Raw genomic sequence first — 27,610 nt, forward strand, 5'->3', positions numbered from 1 at the left:
TACCTGGGTACCATGGTAACAATTCCCATGGCTGAAGCTTATAAATTGCACATTTATCACTCCGGCGTGATGCGGGAAGTTTATTTCAAGAAGGAAAAGTCATTCAAAGCCTTAATTTTGCAGGAAATGAGCGACGCTTTGTCGTTTACAGAGTAGATCTTTTGGATTTTGTTGTATTAGTGATCAGAAATTGTGCTTGGGTCTCACTTTAATAGTCTAAAAGGTGTTTGATTGCGCTTTCATGCACTCAACAAGTTCGGTGTATGTGTGTGTGTGTGTGTGTTTGTGTGTGTGTCAGGCTCTTAAAAGCTGCTGCTGTGCAGGGGGACACCTGTATTCACCAGACAACAAAGCTCATTAGTCGCTCCTCAGGGAGTGAACACTCTCCCGCTCCTTGTGAGAGGAAGAAGACAGAAAAATCTGCCTGTCATTCTTCGCTCTGATGTCATATTTACTTTCAGCTACTCCCGCGAGGCCGCAGCTTCAGAGCAAAATAGACTGTCACTGCCGTTAAACGCTCACAGCTTCTTCTGTCGTCCCGGTGAGAGAGGGTGACGCGGAGGATGTGAGCTGCGGTTGGAGCAGTAGGCAAACCGTACTGGGTCCAATTTGCTGGGTAATGAGGAGCAGATGTTCATTACTTCACTACGGAGGTGAGTGCCACTAGGTGGTCGTCACTGAGGCAGAAGGATCTTGTTTACTCAGGCCCGGGAATGATGGTGGACTTCTTGAAGCACCTGGGTATGACAGACTGATCCAGGGACATGTTGAATATCATTGTAAACGACTGCCTGATCATTTTCTACTCGCATCACGGAGAGTAAGTGGGCATTCAGACTAGGGCTGACGATATATATCACAATATAGCATTAAATAACTACCGTACTTTCCGCACCTATGGTCATGAAAGCTGGGTCATGACCGAAAGAACGAGGTCGCGGGTCCAAGCGTGTGAAATGTGTTTCCTCAGGAGGGGGTCTGGAGTCTCCCTTAGAGAGAGGGGGAGAAGTTCAGCATCCGTGAGGAACTCGGAGTAGAGCCGCTGCTCCTTTGCGTTGAAAGGAGCCAGTTGAGGTGGTTCAGGATCATCTGGTAAGGATGAACCCTGGGCGCCTCCCTAGGGAGGTGTTCCAGGCACGTCCAGCTGGGAGGAGGCCTCGGGGAAGACCCAGGACCAGGTGGAGAGATTAGATCTCCACACTGGCCTGGGAACGCCTCAGGATCCCCCAGTTAGCTGGTTAATGTGGCACGGGAAAGGGAAGTTTGGGGTCCCCTGCTAAAGCTGCTGCCCCCGAGACCCGACCCTGGATAAGAGGCTGAAGATGAGATGATGAGATGAGATTTTCCGCACTATAAGGAGCATAGAACAGACGCTACAGTCGAGGCTGGGGTTACGTTCTGCATCCATTAGATGGAGCTGCGCTAAAGGGAACGTCAACAAAACAGTCAGGGGAGGTCGTCTTGTTGCTTCCTCCACTTCCGCACCATTGATTGGTTCATGTTCAACTCTCTGGCTGCTGCTCTATTCCCGTGTTCTACTGCGTGACTAATGGCCTTGAGTGTAAACTCTGCGTCGTAAGCGTGTCTCTTAACAGGAGCCATTTTGGGCTCTTTACACAAACACACACATGGAAATGAAACGGCACGCTTCACGCAGTCGTATATCTCAACATGCACCGCGCGTTACTTCTTCTACGGGGGAAAATAGAGTCGGCGGCTGCTCACCGTAGTTGGAGACCTGTTGTGGCTCAATATTGGTCCATATATAAGGAGCACCGGATTATAAGGCGCACTGTCAGCTTTTGAGACATTTGAGGGTTTTTAGGTGCAACTTATAGTGCGGAGAATACGGTACAATGTATACGAATCAAAAATTCTGAAGAACCCGCAGAGAGATGCAAGGAAAAGTCGGAGGGATTGAACTTATGGACAAAAACGTCCATTTTGAGGCTGTGTGAGAGTCCTGCATGGTCAACAGGAAACATCCTGCCTCCATCACTGTCACAAAAGCTATGAAACAAGTATGAATTAAGCACTCAACTGCCTGGAAGTTTGTGCAACAGCAGCCAATTGTTCCCAAAAAGCTCCGGCACAGTCCATCAGTGCCTCTTTCTCTTTTCTCTTCCTCCTGAAATGAAGCCGACTCTAAGTGTGGTCGGAAATGTCCAGATCATAACAACGATGTGATGGAAAACAATAATTGTGAAGTCCACTTGTGCTGCATTACGGGGTTTGAAGAACACAACGGGATGTAACACAAATGGGCCGTTTAAGTGACACTCCCATCGCCGCACAACCCTGCGGCGCATCACTGGAGCTGCCTGGGTGCCTGAGGGTGTCTGTGTGTGTGTTTGTGTGTGTGTGTGTGCGTGTGTGTGTGTGTCAGTGTCCTAATCTGTGCAGTAGAGCAGTGACTCTGTGACTCATCATAGGCTTAGCAGGAGAGTGACAGATGGACCTATAGGTCTACAGAGGACTCCACACACTCGCCACTGTTTAATAACCTGCTGATTGGCTGGATTTAGAGCCTGTGTGTGTGTGTGTGTGTGTGTGTGTGTGTGTGTGTGTGTGTGTGTGTGTGTGCGTGTGTGTGTGTGTGTGTGTGTGTGTGTGTGTGTGTGACAAATCAGTGCATCTGTGCATCAAAACTGTGTACAATTAAAAATGTATGACTGGTATTTATTATATATATTATTTCATACATACATACATCTGCGTCGTCTTCTCTGCCCCTGCTATTCCTGCTAACATCCCTATGATCGCGCTTTTATTGTTCACTATTTTAAAATCTGAAAGTGCAACCGTCTACAATCGAAGCGTCGGTAGTACTTCTACATAGTACTTATTCAGTTTAGTTTTAGATGTGCAGACCCTTCAGTGTGTAGCCATCTTGGGAACCCCTTCGTACGTCTCCTCTTCAGCGGATAAAAGGAGCAGCCAGGAAGCAATGATAAGCGGTTTCCCTTCTCATTACCCTATAGTGCACAAACAGGCTTCTCCCCGTAGGCTTTGGATCATATGCCACATTTTACTGGAAGCGATTTTCTTCACTGCATCTTTTGGGTTCCTGCGGTGCGGCGAATGCACTACTCCTACAATCTTTGCACGGGCTTCTCATTCCTGACACCGCAGTACATTCTCACACGTACTCCATCTGCATTAAACATTATTCAACTGTTGTCATCTTTCAAACTAACGCTGCTTTTGTTCTCTATCTTCTTTGTCCCGGTACCTGCAATGTCATCCATGTGCGAGGCAAGACCAACCTTCTTATTTGGGGTAGCTAAGGGTCAACAGCGAGCTGCTGCTATACATAGATACTTCACATAAGTGTAGTATGACCTCATGGGTTGCATTCTTGCATCCCGACCAAAAGCATTCGAGTTAGCCAAGGTCGGCTTTTGACTGAACTTGCTTTGGGGACAAGGTCTGCAGCAGGCTCGCTGCTACACATAGATATGGTTCCCCTGGTCTGGCTGATGCTTAGCATGGGCGTAACGCTTGGCACTGGGTTCTGTTTTGGGGGATTTCAGCATTGCACTCCCTGTCTAGGCTTAGCATGCTGTGGCTAATACAGAGAGCGTTATTTAATTTTATCTATAATATTTCCTCATGCTCATGACCTGCTGAACATTAGGGCCCACAGTAGAGTTCATCATGCAGCTGGCAGTCTGATAATGTATCATTCAATCATTCATCTTCAACCTCTTGTCCCCGTCGGGGTCGCGGGGGGCTGGAGCCGATCCGAGCTGACATCGGGCGTGAGGCGGGGTCCACCCTGGACAGGACGCCAGTCTATCACAGGACACATAGAGACGAACAGAGACAGACAACCATTCACACCTACGGGTGATTTAGAGTCACCAATGAACCGAACACGTGCACGTCTTTGGACTGTGGGAGGAAACCGGAGAACCCGGAGAAAACCCACGCAGACACGGGGAGAACATGCAAACTCCTCTCGCTGTGAGGCGTCAGTGCTAACCACCACACCACCGTGTCAGTATAATATGATGAGGTCATTCGCTGCAGACAAACAGCTGTACACGTCAAGCAGAAGCGTCTATGGTGATCCTGAATTCATGTCGTTCACGAAACACAATTTCTCCGACTCCGGGGAGAACATGCAAACTCCACACAGAAGGGCCCCAGCCAGGATTTCAAACCAGGAACCCTCTTGCTGTGAGGTGACAGTGCTAACCACCACACCACCGTGTCACCCATTTTTTAATGTATGCATAATATAAATAGCTCCTTTCTAATGATGTTATGATGTAGGAAAATCTACGGGACGTCTCTCTGGTGTGTCTTTGAGCATGAAGTCCGCAGCATAGAGTATAGATTTGCCCTAGTTAGTGTTAAGATTGGGAGTGATGACGGATTGACACAGTTAATGGCGGCCATTACTCAGAGCTGTCAGTGTGTACCCACCTGACTCCATCTCCATCTGTCTGTCTTCCTGTCTCCATCCATCTCTCTGTGTCCTCTGACAGCCTTCTCTTATTGCTTTCAGCGTGTCATGAAGCACATGCATCTGCAGTGTGGGAGAAGGAGACAGAGAGAGTTGAGTATGAAATAAGATGAGGCTTCAGTGATCCATGCGGGGAAATGAGGTCGTTGCAGTAACAGAAGAAACAGATAAAGAAAATATACACTACGGAGCCAGCAGTTGGTATTGAACATAACACGGCCATTCCAGCAGGAGGTGGAAATGTATGAAGAGCTATGAGGGAGCGCAAACAGTAGGAGAAAACTTCATTTCCAAAAGTATGAGCAAATATTCGAGTGTCTGTGATCTTGAATGAGGAAGAAATGATAAAGTCAAGTCATTCTAGCCGCTAGCAGGGTGCATTTGCTCTCCTCTCCATTATATTTTTACATCCATCCATCATCTTCAAACGCTTGTCCCTATGGGGGTCGTGGGGGGGCTTGAGCCGATCCCAGCTGACATTGAGCGTGAGGCGGGGTCCACCCTGGACAGGACGCCAGTCTATCACAGGACACATAGAGACGAACAGAGACAGACAACCATTCACACCTACGGGTGATTTAGAGTCATCAATGAACCGAACACCTGCACGTCTTTGGACTGTGGGAGGAAACCGGAGAACCCGGAGAAAACCCACGCAGACACGGGAAGAACATGCAAACTACACACAGAAGGGCCCCAGCCAGGATTCGAACCAGGATACCTCTCGACAGTTACGGGTGATTTAGGGCGCACTCACACTGTCCTTCCGCACCGTGCTAAAACCGTTTTTTCGGCTAAAGCCTAGTGCTTTTGTAGAGCGCGTTTCGTGCGCACGTGTACGAGCACGAGGCCTACGGCAGTTCTGAGGTCATTTCCTGTGCGCCTGTTGGGACATAGAAAAAAGAAGGAGGGACCATGCGCGGACATTTCAAACAATGGCGGTGAAAGGTTCACGTTGGTGTGATGCGGAGGTGGAGTGTTTACTGCAGATTTGGTCGATGAAAAGATTCAAAAACAGTCGACAAGACGCACAAAAACTCAGAGGTCTACGGAAAGATCTGGAAACAAAGCCACGCATCGCCATGACGTCATCAATGCGTGTGACGTGTTACGGCGTGATGACGTATAGGCAGCAAGAAGCATTCTCCGAGGCCCAGGTAGTGTGAGTACAAACGGGCCTGGAGGGGGGGACAAGGACCCTAAAGCACGGGGCACGGTGCGGAAGGACAGTGTGAGTGCGCCCTTAGAGTCATCAATTCACCTGCATGTCAAGTCAAGTCCAATTGAATTTATATATCACATTTACAAACGGCTGAGCTGCACCAAAGTGCTTCACAAGAAGCAAAAGAGAGAAAATGTAAAAGGTAACCAGGGGACACTTAGCGCCGGCACTGGAAGGACACACTAATGAATGGATTGAAGGCAAGTGAAAAAAGGTGGGTCTTTAAAAAGGGACTTAAACATAAGAAGAGACTGTGCTGCATGGATGTTGATGGGGAGGCTGTTCCAGAGTCTGGGGGCTGGTTAGTTGGTCCAGTCCCAGCCTGGTCCTGGTCCTGGTCCTGGTCCTGGTCCTGGTCCAGTCCCAGTCTGGTCAGATGCGTACATGAATTGACGAAGCCTCTTGGATGAGAGGTGAAACGTCTTCCTAGACAAATAACCAAGTCCAGTTGCTTTGGACTGGAATTGCTTTGGGGATAACGACGACCTGGACACATGAGAACATCCACAGGGTTATTCATAATCAGGCCTCCAAAGATTAAAATCCCTCTTTTACAGTAGTTACACATCCTGTAATGGTCCAGCAGCCTAACTAGACTGTTGAGTAGGTCGAACTGAAGCTCAACTCCGGTCAAATCACGTCCATGTTTGTAAAAAAACTCCCTCCATGTACAGAAAGTGCTTCCATTATTTATTGGCCCTGGTTGTTGTTGCCAGGAGGCAGTTGTCTAAACGTTTGACTCGTGTTAAATGGAAATGAATTGAAGCATAATCTGAAATGTAAAGTTGAGTCCACTATACACTGCAGGGCACAGCGATGATTGGGTAGAGAGTCTAATCATGCAGGGTCGGCCCAGTATTCTTGTTTTTAATCAACTTCAATTTAATAAGGCTGCCTTTTTATTTAATAACTGTAGCTCTATGTGTTAAGGTTAATGTGTATAGGGTCCTGCCATGTGTTGACGTGGCGCACACGTAAGAGTTGCTGTCATTGGTCACCCGGTATAAATAAAGGTTAACGATTGAATGCATATGAACTCAATCTACGTGCGCAACAAAGTCATATCTACAGCTGTATGCAAGCTGACTATCTAAAGACCTAATGCATACCTGGTACAGAATCTGATGTCCTCATGCGATGCCACATCCCCAAACCAACCCGACTGCCTCAGGGTCACCTCAGCCAGCCTCTATCTCAGCTCTTCTATCACTAGCTGCTGGTTTGGCATCGTAATCGTGGCACTGAAGCAACAATTCATCATCCATCTTTTTCCCTCCTGGATGAATTCATCCTGTGGTCGTTGTGGCTGTCAGCCAGGTGAACACACAGGCACAACCCCCCCTTCTCTCAAGCGCTTTCCTCTTGAATGGCGTCCAACACCAAATGTTTGTGTTTCCAAATATGTATCCATGAGGTTTCATCCTTTGGGAAGTGTCCAACTTACAGAAGAGTTGAACTTTCCTGGCACTGTGCATTGAGGTACACAGCAAAAACCGTGGTTACGGTTATCCTGCTACAGGAACTTTAATGGTCTTGACGGAGACGGATAAAACGTCAGCGCTAAAAAGTCGCTAGAAGCTAGTTAGCTGATCGTCTTGAAGTCCATCGCTGTTGCCTTCAGCTCATGTCTGCTAGATAACTTTGATTCTCCTGCTTCTGGTACCTGTGTATCGAAAAGGAGATGACAAAACATCTCAACATCAGCTTTGTTGTGTGTGTAGGGACGCTTCTCATGCTACTGCAGAGGTTTGGGGTTATCATGAGCAGCATTAGTGGTTAAAAAAGACCTTTGAATGCCTTCACCGTGCCCTTCTGTGTGGAGTTTGCATGTTGTCCCCGTGTCTGCGTGGGTTTTGTCCGGGTTCTCCGGTTTCCTCCCACAGTCCAAAGACGTGCAGGTGTTCGGTTCATTGATGACTCTAAATCACCCGTAGGTGTGAATGGTTGTCTGTCTCTGTTCGTCTCTATGTGTCCTGTGATAGACTGGCGTCCTCTCCAGGGTGGACCCCGCCTCACGCCCGATGCCAGCTGGGATCGGCTCCAGCCCCCCGCGACCCCGATAGGGACAAGAGGTTGAAGATGTCTGCTAGATAACTTTGATTCTCCAAAGTCAATCCCAAAGGAAGGAGCCCATTGGTGCTTTGTTGTGTGTGTAGGGACTCTTCTCATGCTGCTGCAGAGGTTTGCTGTTATTAGTGTTAGTGGTTAAAAAAGACCTTTGAATGCCTCCACCGTACTGCCCAGAGCTAATCACTGTTAGCCACGTCCGATTGTTAGCGACTCCCCTGGATTTCTCCGTGAATAGTTGCTACATCGACGGCTTATTTAAGTGCCGAAAAAGACCATAGGGTGATTTTACGCACAAATTACACTTTAACTCAAGTACCTGGACACTTCACATCACCGCCAACGATCAGTAACTTTCAACTTCCAGATGCACGCCACAGAGAGAACCTTACGTGACCTCGGGGAGTTTCTCCCTCCAGCCCAGAATGATGTGTGTCTCATGATGGCGCTTCTGCTCATTCACTTTTATGTATTGACTCATTTCTCTGATAAAATGGGCTGAATTTAGAGCGGAGAGCTTCAGCCTCGAGAGACACATATGGCGTCTCTCTCTCTCTCTCTCTCTCTCTCTCTCCCTCCCCCTCTCTACATCTCTATCTCTCTCTTTTCGCTCTTGCCGTTTCAGATAAACGTGGCAATGCATGTCTTGGTTCTACGTCCAGTTTACACACAGGGAGCTGTCCGTCCTCATATTTGCTTACACGTCCCTCTAATCTATCTCTCACACTCACTCTCTCTCTCTCTCTCTCTCTCACACACACACACACACACACACACACACACACACACACACACAGATAAGGGGGGTTAGCCAAGCCTCCTCATCTCTTTCATGCTTACACTTCACCCGCTGGCTGGCTCTCCCTCCCTCTCTCTCTCTCTCTCTCTCTCGCTCTCTCTCCTCTCATTCTCTCTGACACACACACACAGTCTGTAGTCGCAGCAGCGAGCAGAGGAAGCCAGGGCGAGCGAGCCTCCACCACGTTCAGAGAGGGGCTCGTCGCGTGCACCCCAGCCGTCATGAGCCGGTCAGCGGGAGTCGGTACTGCCGGGGAGGAGGAGGAGGCTGGGTAGGAGGGAGAGAGAGAGAGAGAGAGAGAGAGAAAGAAAAGGCTTTGTTCTAATTAAATGTCTCTCGCTCTCTGTCTGCATCATGCTGTACTTCCAGCTGGTGATCATGGCCGGGACCGTCATGCTGGCCTACTACTTCGAGTACACCGACACCTTCAGCGTGCACGTGCAGGGCTTTTTCTGCTACGACACCACGTACACCAAACCCTACCTGGGGCCGGAGGACAGCAGCGCCGTCCCGCCCGTCCTGCTCTACGCCTTGGTGGCTGGGCTGCCCACGCTACTGGTGAGTGCACACTTCATCAGCAAACTTCACCCATCAGACCTGTGGGCTCACTGATCGTTACGTTATCAGACACACACATTTATTTGTTTCATTTCAGTCCTTTCTTTCTATTTAAATTCATTCTGGCGTTACTTAAATCACATGATGATTAACCTGCTGTTGCAGTAACTCACTGAAATATTTGTTAATTAGTAAATTCATCAACCCACAAATTGCCAACAGTTGCAATAATTGAGCTGCTGCTGCTTTTCAGACTGCTGCTGGACGTTTTCTGGTTACATTACATTACAAGTGCATAGAAAATAATTAAATTAATCATAAATATAAAATATTGTTAGTGCTGCCTTATATCCTTAATCTAAAATGGATGCTGACTTTTGCTTTTTGCCCAATATCCTGCAAAAACAGACAAGAACCAAATGTGAAATACGTCAAATCCCATGTGAAACCTGTAAATTATCAGCTTTAATGAGGTTAAATATCATCCTAAGTAATTGTGACACTGTTTATTGTCATTGAGGCAGCATCTCGTTATAGGTGACTGCAGATCGACTTTCAAAGGGCATAAGGAGGCAGCTTTAGATGGATCAAACCTGTTTGTCTGCATTGGTTTGATCCGGATGACTAATGGTGAGTGTGATGAATTATGAGCAGTCGTCTCGGGTGCTTCTGATGTGATTCGGCCTCTGTGTAGACTATATGTGCCTGTGACCTCGTGATATAACGTCCAAAAGGGACATTTTCAGAGGCAAGAGTTCATTTTGCCATCGCTCAGTCAAGAGGATCACATGTGAAACCGGCGTGTTCAGGTCTCTCTGTCAGGATGTTTTGTTTTTTTAAAGCTCTATCAGATCAGATCAGATTTTTTTTGACCAGTTGGGGGCAGCATAACAGGTAGGGATGTTGGAATCAACCATTTTTGCCATAACCGTGGTTATATAACTTCCAATTTTCATAACTGTAAGAATTGTAGAAGCTGCACGAGCTATGGTGGTCCTGATACCTGCATCGTTGCCCTGCGAAAACTAATATCCAGAGTCACGTTGTGAGAAAGAAGTCGTGAACGACATGAATGCAGGATCACCACAGACGCTTCTGCTTGACGTGTACTGCGGTTTGTCTGCAGCAGATGACCTCATCAAATAATACTGTCACGGTGGTGTGGTGGTTAGCACTGACGCCTCACAGCGAGAGGAGTTAGCATGTTGTCCCCGTGTCTGCGTGGGTTTTCTCCGGGTTCTCCGGTTTCCTCCCACAGTCCAAAGACGTGCAGGTGTTCGGTTCATTGATGACTCTAAATCACCCGTAAGTGTGAATGGTTGTCTGTCTCTGTTCGTCTCTATGTGACCTGTGATAGACTGGCGTCCTGTCCAGGGTGGACCCCGCCTCACGCCCGATGTCAGATCGGCTCCAGCCCCCCGGGGGGAGAGGAAGGGGGGACAAGTACCCCTGAGTCAGCGTATAAGTCATATATACAAACATATATAAGTCGCATTTTCTGGGGGAAATGTATTTTATAAAATCAGAGACCAATAACATACCATTTAGCTTTTAGTCCGCGATTAGCATTTTTGGTTTTCTCTAAAGTATCGTCTTTTCTCCGGTCCCTCCCTTTCTTTCTGCTGCTCCCTTACTCCATTACTGCATGTTTCACGACTTGCACCATGTAATCTTCAGAATATGATTTTGTCTTTCTCAGTTGTCTTAATAAGGTAATGTTTCAATTTCCAATTTCCAGTGGTACAGGAGTAACAGGAGTAGCAGTGTGAAGAAATAACGAAAATATGAAGTTATATATTTTAATATATAAGTTGCAGAACCAGCCAAACCTTATAGTCCGAAAAATACAGTAGTGTTTAAATTCAAAATGCTTCTGTGTCCAAAAATAAACTCCCTGATTAATAATAGTGTGAACAGTGAAAGGGTCATAAACACAACATTAACATGCTGTCACCTCATAGGTTAAGTTGATGCGGTAAATGGTCTTGTACTTATAAAGCGCCTTTCTAGTCTTCTGACTACTCAAGGTGCTTTCACAGTGTTTGTCACATTCACAGTGATGGCAGTGCACATCTACACACCATCTAATCTAACCATTCACACCACATTCACACACCCATGCGCAGCACAGGGAGCAATTCGGGGTTCAGTGTCTTGCCCAAGGACACTTTGACATATGGACCGGGGGAGGTGGGGATCAAACAGCCGATCACTCGAATGGAGGACGACCCACTCTTCCACTGAGCCACAGTCGCCGCAGTGAATGTTTTAGCAAACAGTTGCTTGTTTACACCCCCAGCAGACACCGAGCGACATTATCACTCAAGGTGTAGTGGCGTTCGTGTCCACCTGCTGAATGCACGTCCAGCGTTCTCTCTCTCTCTCTTAGCTCCGTCTCTGGTCTAACTATTTATAACTCCTGAGAGAGAGAACGGTCTCTTTAGCTGCTACATGTTACACTATGTTCCCCCGCTCCTCCCCGACTCTGTCTGCTGTTTGTGTACAGCGCTTTCATCAGAGCTGCCTGCTGATGCTGGAAATGAGAGTATGCGGGGCTCATCCATATGAGCGATGTCCTTCCCGTTTAATATCGTCGTTTCAGACATTTTGAATATAAAAATGCAGTTGTGTGCAGCTTCAAGACCCAGCTTCCTTGTAGATCACAGCCCACAATGTCCTTAAGATCACATTTACATGGCAAAGGGACCGACCTGCCGCTTCATAGCTAAAGTGTCGGCTATTGAGTGGAGCAATCTGACATGACTCCTACAGCATAATTGATCAGTCTGATGAGTCATTAGTCACCAAGTTGTTGTCTTTCCAATGCTGTACCTGCACAAATGCCTGTTATTTTCACCTGGTTTACATCTTAAGGATTCAACACGGCCTGCGGAGACCTCCAATAACCTCACCATGATCCTTCCCTGGCCCTCTGAATGAATGGTGCCAATGTTTCAGTGCTCCTTCGATAGCTCTGGCAATTACAAGCTGATTGTGATATAAACGTATAAAATGCAGCCAGCCGCGGTGCAGTGCGCCGTGAACGTTAAGCGCAGTGATTACCGTTGCAGTGGCTGAAGCTGACAGGGCAGGCAGAGCGTGCACACACAGTGACCCTGCTCTGGGTACATGTAGGACTGTCTGCACACACACACGCACACACATACTATACTGATTGGTTCTCACTCAAGCTGACAGCATGTAGGGTACAACTATGCAGCATTAGAGCAACATGGGCATAGATGTGGCCAGGGCACGAGAGGTCACAATGATACGGAGCAGAATCAACCTCACGGCGTGTGTTGAGAAGCAGGAAACCTCGTCTGGATTGTCTGAACTTTAAAACTTGCTACCTTTCGACGTAAAGGCCTGCACGAACCGCTGCAAATCTAATCTCAATCCTCCGGCTTCTGCCTACGCTCTTTGCTTCTTAGTTAAATTCATGTGAATGATACAATATTGAACCGTACAATGTTGCTAAGCACTGTATTGAGCCTCATAGATCTGCGCGGTACTACTGGGATTATCTTAGGGATGTTCTGCACTGGCAACAACTAACTATGAGTTTAACATTCGCCCGCAGTAAATGCCGCAGAAGTACTTCTACAACCCTGATCTCAGCTCAGGCTTATGGTGACCGTGGACTGACTGTGACCCCGCGTTACACCCGCTGATTTTAAATCTAGATCTGCTGTGGGGATTATTCATATCAGTGTAAGGAGTTTACTCTCTAAATTGGATATGAAAAAAGATCTGGATAAACTCGACCAATGCTGATATTGTTGTCTTATCTGACACCAGGCTCTTTACAAAACCTGTGCAGGGTGACGATAATTGCATTAATGAATATAATGTTTATCGTGCTGATCGTAAGAGATGAAAGCCGTCGGGGTTGCTATTTATATCAAGTGAGTCAGTAGGTAAAGAACTTGAGTTGTTGGGTCTAGATCATTGGTGTCAAAGTGATCCAGTGAAGGGCCGTGTGGCTGCAGGTTTTCATTCCAACCAAGCAAGAACACACAACAGTCAAACTGTGCTCTGACATCGCACTACTCGATTCAGAGGCTGCAGATTTTATCAGCATGTGTGTCCCGCTGCCTTCAGACGGCTGCAGAGACTTAATGAACCCAAAGAGAAGCTTGTCATACAGTGTAAGGCATCAGTGGGCAACACATGCTGGAGTCACTCATACCTATTTATAGATGAACGCAGAGTGTTTCACTGACAGTCCTGCTTTAACCATGTTGATTTTGGATGCTGACCTTAACACATCTACTGGATGTTAAGTGTTTAATTAAAATAATTAATTGAGAAACTTCCCTTTCCCGGGCCACATTAACCAGCTCTAACTGGGGGATCCTGAGGCATTCCCAGGCTCAGTGTGGAGATATAATCTCTCCACCTGGTCCTGGGTTTTCCCCGAGGCCTCCTCCCAGCTGGACGTGCCTGGAACACCTCCCTAGGGAGGCTCCCAGGGTTCATCCTTACCAGATGATCCTGAACCACCTCAACTGGCTCCTTTCAACGCAAAGGAGCAGCGGCTCTACTCCGAGTTCCTCACGGATGCTGAACTTCTCCCCCTCTCTCTAAGGGAGACTCCAGCCCCCCTCCTGAGGAAACCGCTTGTACCCGCGACCTGGTTCTTTGGGTCCTGACCCAGCTTTCATGACCACAGATGAGGGTAGGAACCAAGACTGACCGGTAGATCCAGAGCTTTGTCTTCCTCAGCTCTCTTTTGGTCACAACGGTGCGGTAGAGCGACTGCAGCACCGCCCCCGCTGCTCCGATTCTCCGGCCAAACTCACGCTCCATCGTCCCCTCACTCGTGAACAAGATCCCGAGGTCCTTGAACTCCTTCACTTGGGGTAAGGACTCATTCCCCTGAGAAAACCCTGTTAAACAGTAGTTTTTACATACTTCTACACATGTCTTGAGAGGAACTTGTCGCCCAGTGCAACAGTTTGGCTCACTGATGTTCTTTTAAAAACAAGGGAGCTGTTTGGCACAGAGGAAGAAGATATATCAGGCTTTAATGTATTCACTGTCGGTGTGGGTCAGCCCATGAGATTTGCTGACAAGAAGGAAAATATTTAAAAATCACCAGACCTCAGACTGTTATCCTTTGAAACAGAGCTACTTATAAACCCACTTTGGAGCTAACAATAAAAAATATGATCAAAGTACCAAAAATTCAGTCTAAGTAATAAGTGATGTTAAGATAAACAGTGTGAGGAGACTTCTGCAGTCTGTCTGCGCTCGTGTGCGTGGGTTCAGGAGGGACTTGTATTGTTTGTCAGTGGATATGAAAGCCTTTGCCTGCTGCAGAGACTGAGCAAATGTAATAAGCAGTTTGGCTTCAAGCAACACCAGGACTGCAGGGCAAAAGATAAACGCTTAAGAGTAATTGACAAAACAACAATTAAACATTTAGACAGGTTTATATTTTAAGACTTACTCAAAATAGCCTACTCACATAGACTAAGAGAGTCAGGGGCGGACTCAGACTGTTTGAAGGGCAGGGGCGAAACACAACATGGGGCCCCACCTATGCTATGATGAACCAGTCCTGTTCCTTGATTAAGATCAGTATAGCATCTATACTCTATATCCTTTCCCACTACGGGTCTGGGCATACTCTTAATCCGCTTTTTGCTTCGTCATCCACTGCAGATTTAAGAACCACTCAGTGTAGCTGTACGTCGTAGCGACGCCACATGAAAGCAACGCCTCTTTTGCATTCCCCGTTCGGCGGCTACCAAAGAGAGGAACGTCTGCCCCTCATTAGCTAACCACAACATGTTTTTGCGGTTTGCCATATTCTTGCTCTGGAGGGCACATCATTTATTCCGGAAGGGGCATCCTAGAGGGAACTCAATCGTTTTTTTTTACATGTAAGGCCCTTTTTTTTAACGTTTTCACCACTCTATAGAGGGCACTTCAACACTTTTTCAACCATGGAGGCACCAGACAGGCAGAAGGCCACTAGGGGGGCACTCATTAAGGTCGTACTCACACTGTCCTTCTGGGCGGGGCAAAAACCGTTTTTTCAGCTAAAATCTAGTACCTTTAAGCAGTGTGAGTGCACCCGCTCCGCGCATAACTGCGGTCAGCGGGCCGTCCACGGCACGAGCCCTAAGGCCGTAGCGTTATGTCCGCCCGTTCGGACATGTAAATAGAAGGACGGACCATGCGCGGACATTTAACAACAACAACAATGGCGGTGAAAGGTTCACGTTGGTGTGATGCGGAGGTGGAGTGTTTACTGCAGATTTGGTCGGACGAAAATATTCGAAAACAGTCGACAAGACGCACAAAAACTCTGAGGTCTGTGGAAAGATTTGTAAACAAAGCCACACACACGCGATCAATGCGTGTGACGTGTTACGGCGTGATGGCGTATGGACAGCAAGAAGCATTGGCCGGCCCTGGCAGTGTGAGTACAAACGGGGCTGGGGCGCGGGGGGGAGAGGGAGGGGGGACAAGTACCCTAAAGTCCGGGTCGCGGTACAGAAGGACAGTGTGAGTACGCCCTAAGGCATTTTATCACATTTCCTTGTTCTAGAGGGCGCATCATCATAATATATTGTATGAAGGGGCACCCTAGAGGGCACCAATAAGGCACTTCCTCTTGTTTTCACCACTTTTGAGGGCACCACCAGTCTGCCACTGAAGAGAGTTATTGGTTGGTGCTGTAACGGTTTCTCCGGTCCATACTGGCCCTCACATGACTGCCAAGGACTGGGGACAATATCCACAGTCCTGGGTGTGTGCGTTATAGGTCAAACAAAGGCCAGTACAACATTGGACCGCTGGAATGACCTGTTTCCTACTTTAAATGACGTTAATGTACATTAGCAGAGTCAGAGTCTCTCTAACAGAAATACTGCTTTCATTTACTAATAAATAACACTAATTTCTGATCTGCTGTCTTTTTCAGAGTGCTGTTAAGCCACCGTCAATAAAACAACAAAAGCTCAACACTGTCTGCAGATAAAAGCCTAGAAACAGTAGAAGGACGAATAATGCCTTGGAGCTACTGGCAGGCGTTAAATACAGGGGCAGCTGGTGGTTTGCTGGTTTGGTGGGGCGTCATCATCCCTCCATCCTTACGCCCCTTTGACAGTATAACATATGGGCATATTCGATGTGACAGCACTCAGGTTCTGAAGAAATTTAACCCAACCATCTCCGTCTTGGCATTGCCGGACGCCGCCTAAATGCTGAAAAAGGGTAAACAGGTTGAGGGTGGTTCTACCGAGGTTTCAACCCTTTTCCCCACTGTGCCCCCAGTTGGTCATTTAACCCGCTAATCTCCTGATTTCATATTGATATATATAATATGGGTGTTTCTCATGTGTTTCTCTGTGGGATATGTCATTTTCACACATTTCTATGAGCATTGCGCTTAATTTCCTGAAACCTGACAACCCAGTCTGGAGCATGGGCCATCAAATGAGCCTGCCTGACTGCACTCACTCTGCCCTCCGCTCGGACACCGGATTAACCTTAAGGGCTACAATGCAACACTCACTTGTGTTTTGGATGTTATTAACAGTGGTTCCAGTAGCACGGAGGTCCATGGATACTGCCAGTAGACAATACCCTTGTTTTTAGCATCAAATTTACCGAAAATCCTCTTTCCAGTTGGACGTACCTAGAAAACCTCTTAACAGGAGGTCACCGGGAGACATCCTGATCAGATGCCCGCACCGAACTGGTCCCTTTTGACGCAGGCTCTTCGGATATTTGATCCCCTTACTCTATCTCTAAGGCTGAGCCGGCCACCATACGGAGGAAACTCATTTTGATCACTTGTATCTGCGATCCCATTCTTTCAGTCACTACCCAAAGCTCATGACCATGGATGAGGTTTGGAAAATAGTAGCTTTGATTACTGTCAGTTGTTATTGTGTGGTCCGGTACAACAACAGACCGCCTGTCCATTTCATGCTCTGTTTCACCCTCACTCATGAACAAGACACCTAGAAACCTTTTTTATAGAGCACCTTTCAACACAGTTACAAAGTGCTTTACAATAAAAACATTTTTGGGCTGAGAACCATGGCCTCACATTCATTCTGACGCTTCACACTCGGCTGTAAACCGGTCCAGTGCGAGCTGAGTTTGCGGTCTGATGAAGCCACCAGAACCACATCATCCACAAAGAGCAGCGATGCAATTCGGAGGCTCACAAACCAGACCCTCTCCCCTCGTTGTGGCACGTTTTGTAAATTGCAAGATGCGTTACTCCCCTGGTGTTCTTAATAACTGCTTCGGCAGCTTCCAGGACAAACTGAGTAACAACCTAGAGACAAACAAACAGAGCTGTAAAGTCCTAATTACCCACATCATCCAAGATGAACGGTGTAGAAGACAACTCAATGATGCAGTGTCACTGACACAGGAAGAGACCTTTCTGCAACAAATCCAAAAACAGGAGCCTGAAAGTTTTTCAAATGAATCATTTCTAGAGGAAATGCTGATCGGCATGCAGTGTCATCTAGTCTGATTTAAATATATTAAACATTGTTATGTATACACCTGCACAGTATGGCGTTTTAGGCACCCCGTGGAAATTATTCAAAGCTCTTTTCAGGGCAATACATGATTACTTCATTCAGGAACACTCTCGTCACAGATTTAGCCATTTATTGCAACAAATGGAAGTACAGTTATGCTCGGCGTCGATGGCTCCGCTCTTAATAATGCTCCCTGTATAATCCATCACATGCTGAGCCGAGACAGGGAGCGTAATGCAGAAAAGCAGAAATGGGTATTCAAGAGTAGGCCCAAAGCAAGACAAACTAGAAAGGTGGAGGCTGAAGGCAAAGCTTTGCCACAGCAGCGTTGTGTGTCTGTGTGTTGGTGCAGAAATCAGTGCTGTGAGAGTCATATTTGAAACCACCTTGTGTGAGATGGGCTGTGATTGGTGTGTGACTTGTGGTAATCATCCAATCCACGCTGTCAGTCATTTACTTCTGGGGCGTATGACTACTATTTCTGATTCTGATTCTGCACGAACTAACGCATAGTATAGTGTCTGACATGATTTGCACATATTGTTTTTAATACAGTCTTGCAGCTTGTCCCATAATTAATTGGGTGTTTGCCGACATTGCAAAGAGCCTTCCCTGCTTATTTCAATTTGCTGAAGCAATTGAAGAGGAGGGTGTGTCCCTTAACCTTCAACGTCTCCTCCAGACAACTCCAATTCCACTTATTCTTCACGCCACCTTCAATGGCCTTCCCCCCTTCCCCTACAGGAAAGCGAACACATTATGAAAAAGGTCCTAAGTACATCAGCATCAACATCACTTTCACTGGAGTAGTAGATTATGTATGTGTGTGCGTACTGCTCAACATGAAGGGAACACTTAATCATCACAGTATAACATCAAGTCAGTTAAACTTCAAGGATATCAATGGGTCCATTTAGGTAGCACAAGTTGATTGTGAATCAGTTTTACCTGCTTTGATGCAAATGAAAGTGAAAACAGGAGCAATGGAGAGGAAAAAAGCAAGACAACCCCCCAAAAGGGAATGGTTTTGCATGTGATGGCCACTGAAAATGTCTCTCTCCTCCATACCCGCAGCCCAATCAGGTTGCACAGGTAGTCCAGCTCCTCCAGGGCGGTACATCAATATGTGCGTTGGCAAAATGGCTTGCTGTGTCTCACAGCACAGTCTCAAGAGCATGGAGGGGGTACCAGGTTACACAAGGAGGGCTGGACAGGGCCATAGAAGGGCATCAACCAAGCCCCAACCACAGCGACTTCCTGGTTGTTTGAATACGGGAGTGCCAAAAACTGCAGTTCTTCGAGTGGCGTCTCCATCTGAAAATGGATTTTACCGTATTTTCCGGACTATAAGTCGCATTTTGGGGGGAAATTTATCTTATAAAATCCGAGACCAAGAGCAGACATGTCATCTTGAAAGGCATGTTGTAGCAATAACAATAGAATAGAGAACAACAGGCTGAGTAAGGGTCTGGTATGTTAACGTAACATATTAACAGTTATTCAGATAACTATAGCATAAACAACATAACATAACAAGTTTACCAAACTCTCAATCTCACTCCAAATCCCTAAATCCATTGGATTCTTCATCCTCAGTGTAACTTCCTGCCTCTTCCTCTTCTGTCGTCAGACCTAGCATCAGTGCCAGTTAGAATTATTCTGGCCTTTCTGAACCCCGACAGGATGGTTTCGGTTGTCACTGAAGTCCATGCTTTGTCGATCCATCCGATGACTTCCAGGAAAGTTGCATGGCGCATCCTCCCGGTTGCCGTGAAGCTGTGTTCCCCATCCATCATCCACTGCTCCCACAGGTGACGCAAGACTGCATTAAAGCTCCGGTTCACCGAGATGTCAAGTGGCTGGAGTACTTTGGCTAAATTATATATTTTAATGTCTAAGTCGCACCTGCGTATAAGTCACAGGACCAGCCAAACCATGAAAAAAAGTGTGACTTATAGTCCGAAAATTACGGTATTTTGTTTCTACAGAGATTGGTGCACAGGGTATCTATGGACGGGGATCAGCCTATGATTCTCTGTACTGTTTTGGCGATCCTCTGACGGGTCTTCTTCGACTTTATTGTAGTGTTGCCATACCACACAGTAATGTCCCTTGTGTAACTCTCTGAAACCCGCTTTTTTTCAAGGACCCGATGAAGTAAAGCCTCTGCTGAGCCTTTTTCACTGTTACCTGTCAGTGTTAAACTTTATCTTTTGGTTATGGTCCTTCAGAATAAAAGAGGCTGACATGAAACAGCCAGACAGGAGACATCTTTAGTGGAAGAGGCGTCATAGATAGATCGATACTCACCTCTCCGCCCACAGATACTGTAATAGACAAGAATCGAAGGCAGCCGTGAAGCAGGTTCTGTTGTGACTAAGTGTTTAGGGCCATTCACCAACATAAAGCAAATCACCTGCTGCAGTAAAATTAGAGATGCACGCTGAGATGAACTATAAACGACGTAATTCAAGGCTTACATTGAAATGCACTGTGCACCTCCTGTAATCTGAGATGATTTGTTCTAAACTGGAGATAGATGGTATGCTCTACAATGCTAATAAACACACTTGATTGAATTGGGACAGTGCTCTCCATAATGAGTTTGCTCAATTGATTTGAAAGAGTATTCCCTTAATAAACACACAATTCTCACAGCACATTATATCCACGGGCCTGAAAAATGAGGCCTGATTATGAGCTCAGTCACTTGATTACAGGGAAGATCTGAGATTCAGGAACACACAGTTGGCTTTGTGAATGACAGAACAGACTATCTTACAGACTATCTCCTATCTTCTAAATAGGTCAAATGTCAATTCGTTTGGTTATTTTACCAAGTACTGTATGTGTCAAAGTCGCATGAATGTCTCTGTGTATTCGTTTCCGGACACTAGCACTTGCATACCATGATACTAACGGGTTCATCAGCTACTTCCTGGACACGGTTAACCCTTACACCCCAGCCTGCCCGCTGTGCTCTGCATGGGCCAATCGGCTTGCTGCTCCCAAACTCTGAGGGACACATAGTGACTTGACTAACAGGGTGCTCACACTTAACCATTTGTACGGTGCCAAAGCAAGATTCAAGGCTAAAGTCTAGTTCGTTTGACCAGTGGGTACACTTCCCAGCCAAGGCCTGGATGAGAAGGTGGGCATGGCACGATTGCACATGTACGAGCATAAAAGGTGATTTATATGCGACTGTTCCTCAAGTCAGCATCACGGGTCACCCTGACCCTGCCGTTATGACTAGTCACGAGAGAAAAGCTCTACAGTGAGGGAGATAGGGGATGGGAGTAGGTTAAGGCACTAAACAAGCAGCACATTGTCACTGTGGCCCTGTCAGCTTGGGTTATAGCTGATTAGAAAGTAGGACAAATGGCCCGTGGCTGTCGCAGTGCTGCTCAGGCTTTTTGGAAATCAGATGGCCCTTCAGCTATTTCGTGCCTTGTCTTCTCACTGATATCACATGCGATGAGTTGTGGCTTTTAAAGTGCATGCCCAACACAAGTATGTCAGTCCAATAACAATAACAACAAATAACAACTCTATAGTTATGATATGAGTAGAGATAGGTATGACAGCACCCAATATCAGGGAACTGATTCACAATGATTATTAATTAAATTTAAGAAGAAGCAATATAGCCTGTGAAACCCCATCTTCCTTTGCACTGGTCCGTAGTCATGGCTAACACTGATTAGCTCGGGGCAGAGCGCTGATCCGTCCAAAACGTCTTTTTTAACCACTAATGCTGCTCAAAATAACAGCAAACCTCTGCAGCAGCATGAGAAGAGTCCCTACACAGAAAACAAAGCACCCACACCGTAGTTAGTGAACCCAGGGTTTAATTAAGAAAAGACTGTTTTACAATGCTACAAGCCTTAGCAGTCGGCTCTGTTCATATTGACAGGAAGCCCAAACAAGTCGATTACAGAGATCCAGATTCCTCAGTGTTAGCCAGGTCTGGCTGTTAGTGGCCTCTGGGATTTCTCTGTTAGTATGCCGTCAATGGAAAAACTGTCTCGATGGCTTATTTGATGTATATTCATGCTGCGATTTTCTCCGGAGTTACACTTTAAGGCCAAACAAAACAACAAGCTGGATCACATGGGGTGTGAGAAGAAGAAGAATTCCTTTATTAGGACCGGCAACAGGGAAATTCAACTTTTTCACTCTATTATTGTTATTCATGTTACACACACACAGGCCCGAAGTACACACACATGCACAGACAGGACCTATATACATGCAATTAATGAGCGAGGGGGGTGCCAATGGATCGACGCCCCGAGCAGTTGGGGGTTCGGTGCAGTGCCCAGGAGATGAACTGGCATCTCTCCAGCCACCAGTCCACGCTCCATTCATGGTCCCAGTCAAGTCACCTATGGACTGAGCTACTGCCGTAGACAGCATAGCGTTGAGCTGTTTCGTAACCTCCGTAGCATTAGGCCCAGGTGCTCAACGTCAGGTTAATTGGGCATGCCCACGCTCATCTCTAAACAGCGAACACAACTGGTCATTGCAGCCTCACCACATGCACGATTGGACAGGGACTGCCACAGATCCATTTTTGTTTTCATTGCTTTATTCTTTCAGTCTCGTGTCAGTGTGTTTTGTTACACCAGACTTCCCCCTCTGCAACTGTAAAACAGCTGGTCATCAATTTTTCATCTCTGGTCATCTTTTTTTAAAGACACTGAAAATCCTCTGTTCTTCCGAGAGCCACTGTTACTGCTGTTAGTTACAAAACTCTCATCTGGGTGGCGACATCACGCACAGGGGTAGAAGTCAAACTGTAATGATCGGGAGCTAATGAGGTGAATAAGATAGAGAACTGTTGTTGTGCCCTAAACTAAAGTGTTGGAAATGGTCAGAATCCCAAGAAGGAAACCTCTCTTACCTCAGGGTGCATTATTTGTTTTTGCAAATTGGTGGATGGCACTGGGTTTCATGCGCCCCAAAGTTAAAGACGGGGATCGTGTTGAATTTTTCGCAATGAGGCACGGTGGGTGATTTTGTTGCTGTGGACAATCATTCAGGGCCGCTCACTGTCACACACCGACCGTGAGACTCTGACAGTTGACACGTTTTACACACTTTCATGCTTCTATCTCGCTTGTGGACCGGCTCCCGTGGCCTCCCGGACATGGGGTGGGATCACAAAGAAGGCATTATCAGCATATAGATGGGTGCATTAGAGGCCGTGACAGTCATAGTCGACATTCAATACTTTGACCCCCTTTAATCACGGAGCTCTACCATCATGACAGTTTGGAAAGCCTGTAGAGGAACTTACTGTTGTCTAGGACTTGGAATGAAATTCATTATTAAAGGTTTGTTTGGATCCTGAAACAATCAAAACAACCTTAATTTGGGCTATAATGTCATGTTTGGCAATTTCAGTGTCACATCCTGGTATAACTGCTGTTGTAGAGACTTTCCTTCCCCCCGGGATATTAAAGTATTTCTAATTCTGAAATATAAAGATATTTCCAAAAAATGCTTTGAGTATTGCAAGTTCAGTCCAAGTTTTTTGGTTCCAGTTTTCCTTTCCTCCTCTACCTCGTCTGCCCCGCTCACCCGTCGACCTGAATAAATCACTGTGCAGTGCCTGAGTGCGTAGCGGCTCTGGGGCTTTCAGCTCCCGGCCTCAGTACCGATTATGACCATACACACCCACCAGCGCCTGTGCACAGTGGCACACATGCTTGGACGCACAGTGCTGTATTCACTGACAGGACTGCATGCTTCTTGGTGTTCAGCCAAGTGGAAACATTCAGACTGGGCAAGGTCAGGGGGTTGTCGGTACAAATCCAGGTGAGGGGAACCTGTAAATTAAAGATTAGTCCCCCAGTGCACTGAGTGTGGAACCACACTGGAAGCACAACTCTGAGCTCAGGAGACACAGGGGCCTGGGGTGCATCCTCGGGACAAGCAGCCACAATAGTCTTTATCCCATCTTGTCCTACTGTGGGCTTACGGGCAATGCAGCTTCCAGAGAACACAATGAACTTTTTCCAGCAGTGCCAGTCAAGCCCTGCAGTCGGCCATCACCGCTGCAGGTAGCTGTTGAAAATGGCTGACACAGGGGTTATCAACTCCCTCCAAGTGCTGCAAATCTGCTGTCAGACCCTGTATTTTCAAGGCTTGGTACTTCCACCGGCCATTTGATGTGTAAAAGTACTGTTGCTCCTCCAAGCTTAGCACACTCACGCTTCATTTAGGCAACTCGACCACTGATAACCCCGAATTAAGCTGTTTTCACATATGAACTCCGGACGCTGTCAGGAGGATCAGGTCTGGAGATAGTCTTGAGTGTAAAAAGCACCAAATTGGTGGTACGTGGATGTCTACATAGAACCTCCACGTACGCCCTGTGATGACGAAGTTTACATTGCGCGGATCCTCGGGCAGTCGCGGAAGTCTTATCTCATCTTCAACCACTTATCCAGGGTCGGGTTGCGGGGGCAGCAGCTCAAGCAGGGGACCCCAAACATCCCTTTCCTGGACCCCATTAACCAGCTCTAACTGGGGGATCCTGAGGTGTTCCCAGGCCAGTGTGGAGATCTAATCTCTCCACCTAGTCCTGGGTCTTCCCCGAGGCCTCCTCCCAGCTGGACGTGCCTGGAAGTCGCGGAAGTTCAAAGTTTAATCCAGATGTACATCCTGTGAGGAGCTACTGGCAGTTGAAGAGTTGGAGTTGGGGGGGGGGGGGGGGGGGGGGTGACAACGACACGAGAGGCGACTGCAATTTCAAAACAACAATGGAGGTCCCTAAGGAGCTCAGCTTAGACGCTGCAATGGAATCACCCCCTGCTGGACATTGGAAAGAATGCAGGTTTAAGGCACTTCCACATTGGCTTCACTTTCCAGGCCTGGAGGCTCAGGGTGGGGGTGTCATCATTGGTTGAGGAATTGCGCCCTGTCTTTGGCATGACGGAGCAATAAGACAGAAAGACAAACCGGCCTTCACTCTCGCTGGCTCTTCCCTGTCTGTTTATGGATTTTCATTTAGTGTGAAACACGGTCGAAGGCCTGCTGTGTTAAGTGCAAACACTATTTTTATTCACTGGCTTTTGTTATTTCTTGGAGTTTCCTTCTTATTTTCTCAACATTGTGCTTCTCACTCTATAAAGCATTTTTCACCTGGATTGAATCCATATCTGGCTTCCCTGTGGTTGTGGGATTTCCAGATGGAGTTCGTTGTATTGTGCCTAGGGATATTTAGACAGCCTGAAGCTGTCTTTTTTTGGGGGGGGGAAGTCTCTGAATATCAGGTCTTTGTGATTTCATCTTATAGTATTGAATACATATTGGTGGTGTGGTGGTTAGCACTGTCGCCTCACAGCGAGAGGGTTACTGGTTCGAACTGGCCCTTCTGTGTGGAGTGTGCATGTTGTCCCCGTGTCTGCGTGGGTTTTCTCCGGGTTCTCCGGTTTCCTCCCACAGTCCAAAGACGTGCAGGTGTTCGGTTCATTGATGACTCTAAATCACCCGTAGGTGTGAATGGTTGTCTGTCTCTGTTTGTCTCTATGTGTCCTGTGATAGACTGGCGTCCTGTCCAGGGTGGACCCCGCCTCACGCCTGATGTCAGCTGGGATCGGCTCCAGCTCCCCACGACCCCGACAGGGACAAGAGGATGAAGATGAATGAATGAATATATTGAATGCATATATTGCTTTACAAATGCTTCTCAGCCATGGATCAGGGCTGAGCATTTTCAGGAGGAAAAGCTAAAAGCGCACTTTAAGTGTGACGGAGGGTGACGAAAACTGCAAAACATCAATTAAAAAAGTAGCACAACGCCTGATTAGGTATAAGATAAGTCATCTGTCACCGACATGGTCTTAAACCACAACCTACACAGTTGTTTACTACTACAGTTGTTTCCTTTTGAAACTAGCAACGTTGTTTTCATTCATCTAACATGCACATAGCTATGATCAGGGACTCTTAGGGCTGCCCCGTGTCGCTTTGATGAGGCAAAGATGCTGAGGGTTGCTGGCTGGTCTGGTTGGTTGGACACCTGTAGGGACTTTGGCTGTGATGAGACTGAGCGGTTCCTAACTTTGCCGCCGCTGGCATGGCAGTCGTTGTCCCGGTGGTTGTCATATCTGAAGCCACTGATTGCTGCAGTGTGATGGAGAACAGTAGCTGGTGTAATGTGTCTGGCAGGCTGTAGAGCTGTTGGCAGCAAAGTGCAGCAGCTGTAATGCGTTGTTGTGGTAACACGGATACATGCAAGTGTACACCAGATGATTGTTTGAAAGCTTATTCAGGGACTTATTAATCAGACTGGATGTGTCCAATTGCTGATGTTTATTTTTCTGAATTTCTTACTTTAAAGTCGGTGTAAAGCAATGACAAAACTCTGTGTGTCACACTACAGAACAATGTGTTAATAACCACCCAAGCCCCCACAACAGCGACTTCCTGGTTGATCCAATACAGAAGTGCCAAAACCTGCAGTTCTCTGAGTGTCCACTAGGGTAGTTTGCACAATAGAGCAGTTTCTCATTGACCCCCATGTTAAACAGGTCAATTTTCACAGCATCATTAAACCTGTTTAAGGCCTGGGACAAGAAAACATTCTAGTCTGTAGTCAAGATTCAAGATTCGGGGGCTATTCAGTTCAATAAAGAGGTCATGTAGGTCATATCTCCATGACAACACTGAGGGGGGGGGGGGGGGCTAGTTTTTATTTGATTGGAGGTTAAAGTTTATGAATAATTAGGGCTGTGGCCTCTTGAGTGACAGCTAGCCTCTGGCCCTCACTTCTCCTCGGAGGTAAACGTCAGCAAGATGGACGTACGCCCCTCCCCCTAACGCCACATACATGCCCTTTTTTGGTCAGAGCAAATGAGGTGGAGTCAAAGTCTGACAAGATGGCGTCTCCCGTAGGCGAGGGCGATTGGATCAAGTTGAGAGATCGGACCTGGACGGAGACGCTACGTCCATTTTTCATACAGTCTATGTAATTCACAGTATGACAAAATAAAGTTTCAGTATCATAAAAACTAAGCAGAATCACCGTCCACGTGTCTACTGGAGGCACTGAAACCACGCCCAATCACAGGAGAGGTGCGGCCTCTCAAGTGTCCTAGCTGAAGGAAGATAAACTGACAGAAATAGACGTTACAGAAACAGAGTATTCACAGTTTGATCAGAGTTCAGGGCAGTCGTTGACACTGTGTCAGACCTTGGCTCTGAGTGGCTGCAGTGCAATCTAGGAGATGGTCTGTGTCATTGTGCTGTCAGGATATAGTGACAGTATCAGAAGATATATATATATAAACATATCGTTGCAGACTTCAGCTTTTACGGCGTAGTTTTGTAACACAGGGCAAGCTCTTCAGGAGAGAATGACTGTGACTATAGCTTGTGATAGATCCTCTCTCTGCCCTTATCCTCTTTACATTTTCAATAATAAAACAGACAACAACGGCCGAACACGTGAACAATTACCATCAACTCTTTGGTCAGTTAGGGCGCACTCCCACTGTCCATCCGTACCGTGCGCCGTGCCCCGTGCGTTAGGGTACTTGTCGGCGAATGCCTCTTGCTTCCTATACGTCATGGGTGTCAAAGTGATCCCGTAAAGGGTCGCTGTGGCTGCAGGTTTTCATTCCAACCAATCAAAAACACACCTGGTCCAACAAATCAACTGTGTGAAGACAGTTCAGGTGATTGAGTAAGTCGAGTCAGGTGTGTTTTTGATTGGTTGGAATGAAAACCTGCAGCCACACGGCCCTTTACTGGATCAGTTTGACACCTATGCTATACGTCATCACGCCTTAACACTTTAAAATAACAATTTAATTTAGTTTCCTTCATTGAAATGAATGAAATGCTGAGATACAGGCCGACTGTTTAAAACAATTAAAAGAGAAGTTGTGTTAGACCCTTTAAAATAAAGATAAACAAACAAAAATACTTTATAGTTTCCTTAAACACAAATAAAATCAACC

The 27,610-nt window shown here is 46.8% G+C and overlaps 1 protein-coding gene across 1 annotated transcript in view; it reads left to right on the forward strand.

Moving 5' to 3' along the window:
- Positions 1-8,913: 8,913 nt before the first annotated feature.
- The window catches only part of LOC310963159 (phospholipid phosphatase-related protein type 5-like), a gene marked incomplete at both ends in the record, with an annotated part of 59,199 nt that continues 40,502 nt past the window's right edge, over positions 8,914-27,610 (forward strand). The window contains one exon of the mRNA XM_083935843.1: positions 8,914-9,117. Within this exon, the coding sequence (XP_083791969.1) occupies positions 8,914-9,117 (204 nt within the window). The remainder of the gene's footprint in view (positions 9,118-27,610) is intronic.

The sequence above is a fragment of the Echiichthys vipera genome, assembly GCF_963691815.1.
Source record: "Echiichthys vipera genome assembly, chromosome: 21".
Classification (NCBI taxonomy): domain Eukaryota; kingdom Metazoa; phylum Chordata; class Actinopteri; order Perciformes; family Trachinidae; genus Echiichthys; species Echiichthys vipera.